The following is a 1,561-nucleotide window of genomic DNA, read 5'->3' as shown; positions in this document are numbered from 1 at the left end:
ACAGCGGCGTGGTTATTAAATTTTGTATTGGGCGAATAAAGAAATGTCAGGTTAGGCTGCTTTTCATGATCAAAATAAAGTTTGTTCACAAATGTTTTCTTATAGATTATCAACCGGTAATAAGATATGGCCATTCTACTGTTAGAGTAGGAGACTACTTATACATGTGGGGTGGGAGCCAGCCTGATGACTTAGATCTTGATTTACAACTAAACCCAGCCCAGCCTTCTTCCCAGCCACAATCTTTCGACAATAAATTTGTTTTGGTCTATCACTTGCCAACTAGTCTGGCGCCGCGAGACTACTTGCCAACTGGCAAATGGGAGCAAAAAGCTACTACTGGTAAGCTCCCACCTGGGAGTACGGGATATGCATCTGCAGTTATTGGAAAAGAGATCTTCTATTTTGGAGGCTGTTGCAATCACATCGACTGCTTTCCTCGCTGTTTCCACAATAGTTTGTATGGCCTTAATGTTGACACCCTAAAGTGGAGGGAAGTTTCTCCCAATACTTCTCAATCTGGCCCCATGATGAAGGAATCTGCTGGTATGATAGCTGTACAAGTTGATGAAGAAGATTACCTTGTAGTGTTTGGGGGTCACGGACCATCTTCTGAAAATACTCCAGCACAGCCAAATGCTCAGTACAGCACAGAAGGATTCAACATTGAAAATATGCAATGTACTAATGAATTACATTACTACAGGATATTGACAGGTGAATTATATACATAAAATAATTATTGTGCACAACTGCACATTATGTTACTGATTTTAGGGGAATGGATTTCTCCAGATATTACTGGAGACAGACCACCTCCTATTACTGGCTTCACTCTGACGTCAGTAAATGATAGCAGTGCCATATTATTTGGAGGCTTTTCTCCCACTGCTGACTATAAAGTCAGTGACAAACTGTACGTCATGGTTTTTAATAAAGAACAACTGTCTTTGGTAAGACTACACATAACCAAAACAATAATGCTGTAACTATACACATGTATAGGAGATATCAGAAGTTCCTAATTCTTTGCAAAATTGGCCATGTGCAAGATCTGCTCATTCAAGCGCACTTATTAACGTTGATTCAATTGGACCACACCTTTTAGTAGTAGGTGGATTTGAAATTTCTGATTGCTGGCTACTTGATGTGACTAATAAAATTTGGGATGAGGTAACTAACTAAAATAATGTTTGAAGCAACAATCATAACTACTAGGTCAGCCTACCGAAATTAGTTGCTGATAGATATTATCATTCCCTCTCGGTGTGGAGCGTGACTCCAAACACTAGTTGGGTATTTGAGCTTGGAGGACACAGTGCATTATCAACTATGTCTGTTATTGAATGCAGTAAGCTAGTGTTTTATTTAGTAACAGTAGAGAGAGATTAAGTAGAGAGAGGGTGCAGTATTCAAGTTACTGCCCATTGTTACTGTAGTGTAAACTGTATTGTAAAAATTGGTGATAATTTTGTTGTTTTTTATCATACTATAGCACATACGATGATTAGCAAATGGTCTTTTGATGTAGTTCCATTTAATCTCTACACAAATAAATTAC

General features: G+C 38.4%; 1 protein-coding gene across 1 annotated transcript; it reads left to right on the top strand.

The window, feature by feature from the left end:
- Window positions 1–43: 43 nt before the first annotated feature.
- LOC105315780 (kelch domain-containing protein 2-like) lies at window positions 44–1,185 on the top strand. Its single transcript, XM_011410526.1, has 4 exons — window positions 44–50; window positions 106–717; window positions 778–953; window positions 1,006–1,185. The coding sequence occupies exons 1-4, from the start codon at window positions 44–46 to the stop codon at window positions 1,183–1,185; spliced, it is 975 nt and encodes a 324-aa protein (XP_011408828.1).
- Window positions 1,186–1,561: the final 376 nt, after the last annotated feature.

This window comes from Amphimedon queenslandica, unplaced genomic scaffold, assembly GCF_000090795.2.
Source record: "Amphimedon queenslandica unplaced genomic scaffold, v1.1 AMPQUscaffold_8129_Cont19924, whole genome shotgun sequence".
Taxonomy (NCBI): domain Eukaryota; kingdom Metazoa; phylum Porifera; class Demospongiae; order Haplosclerida; family Niphatidae; genus Amphimedon; species Amphimedon queenslandica.
This window is presented reverse-complemented; position numbering and strand designations above follow the sequence as displayed.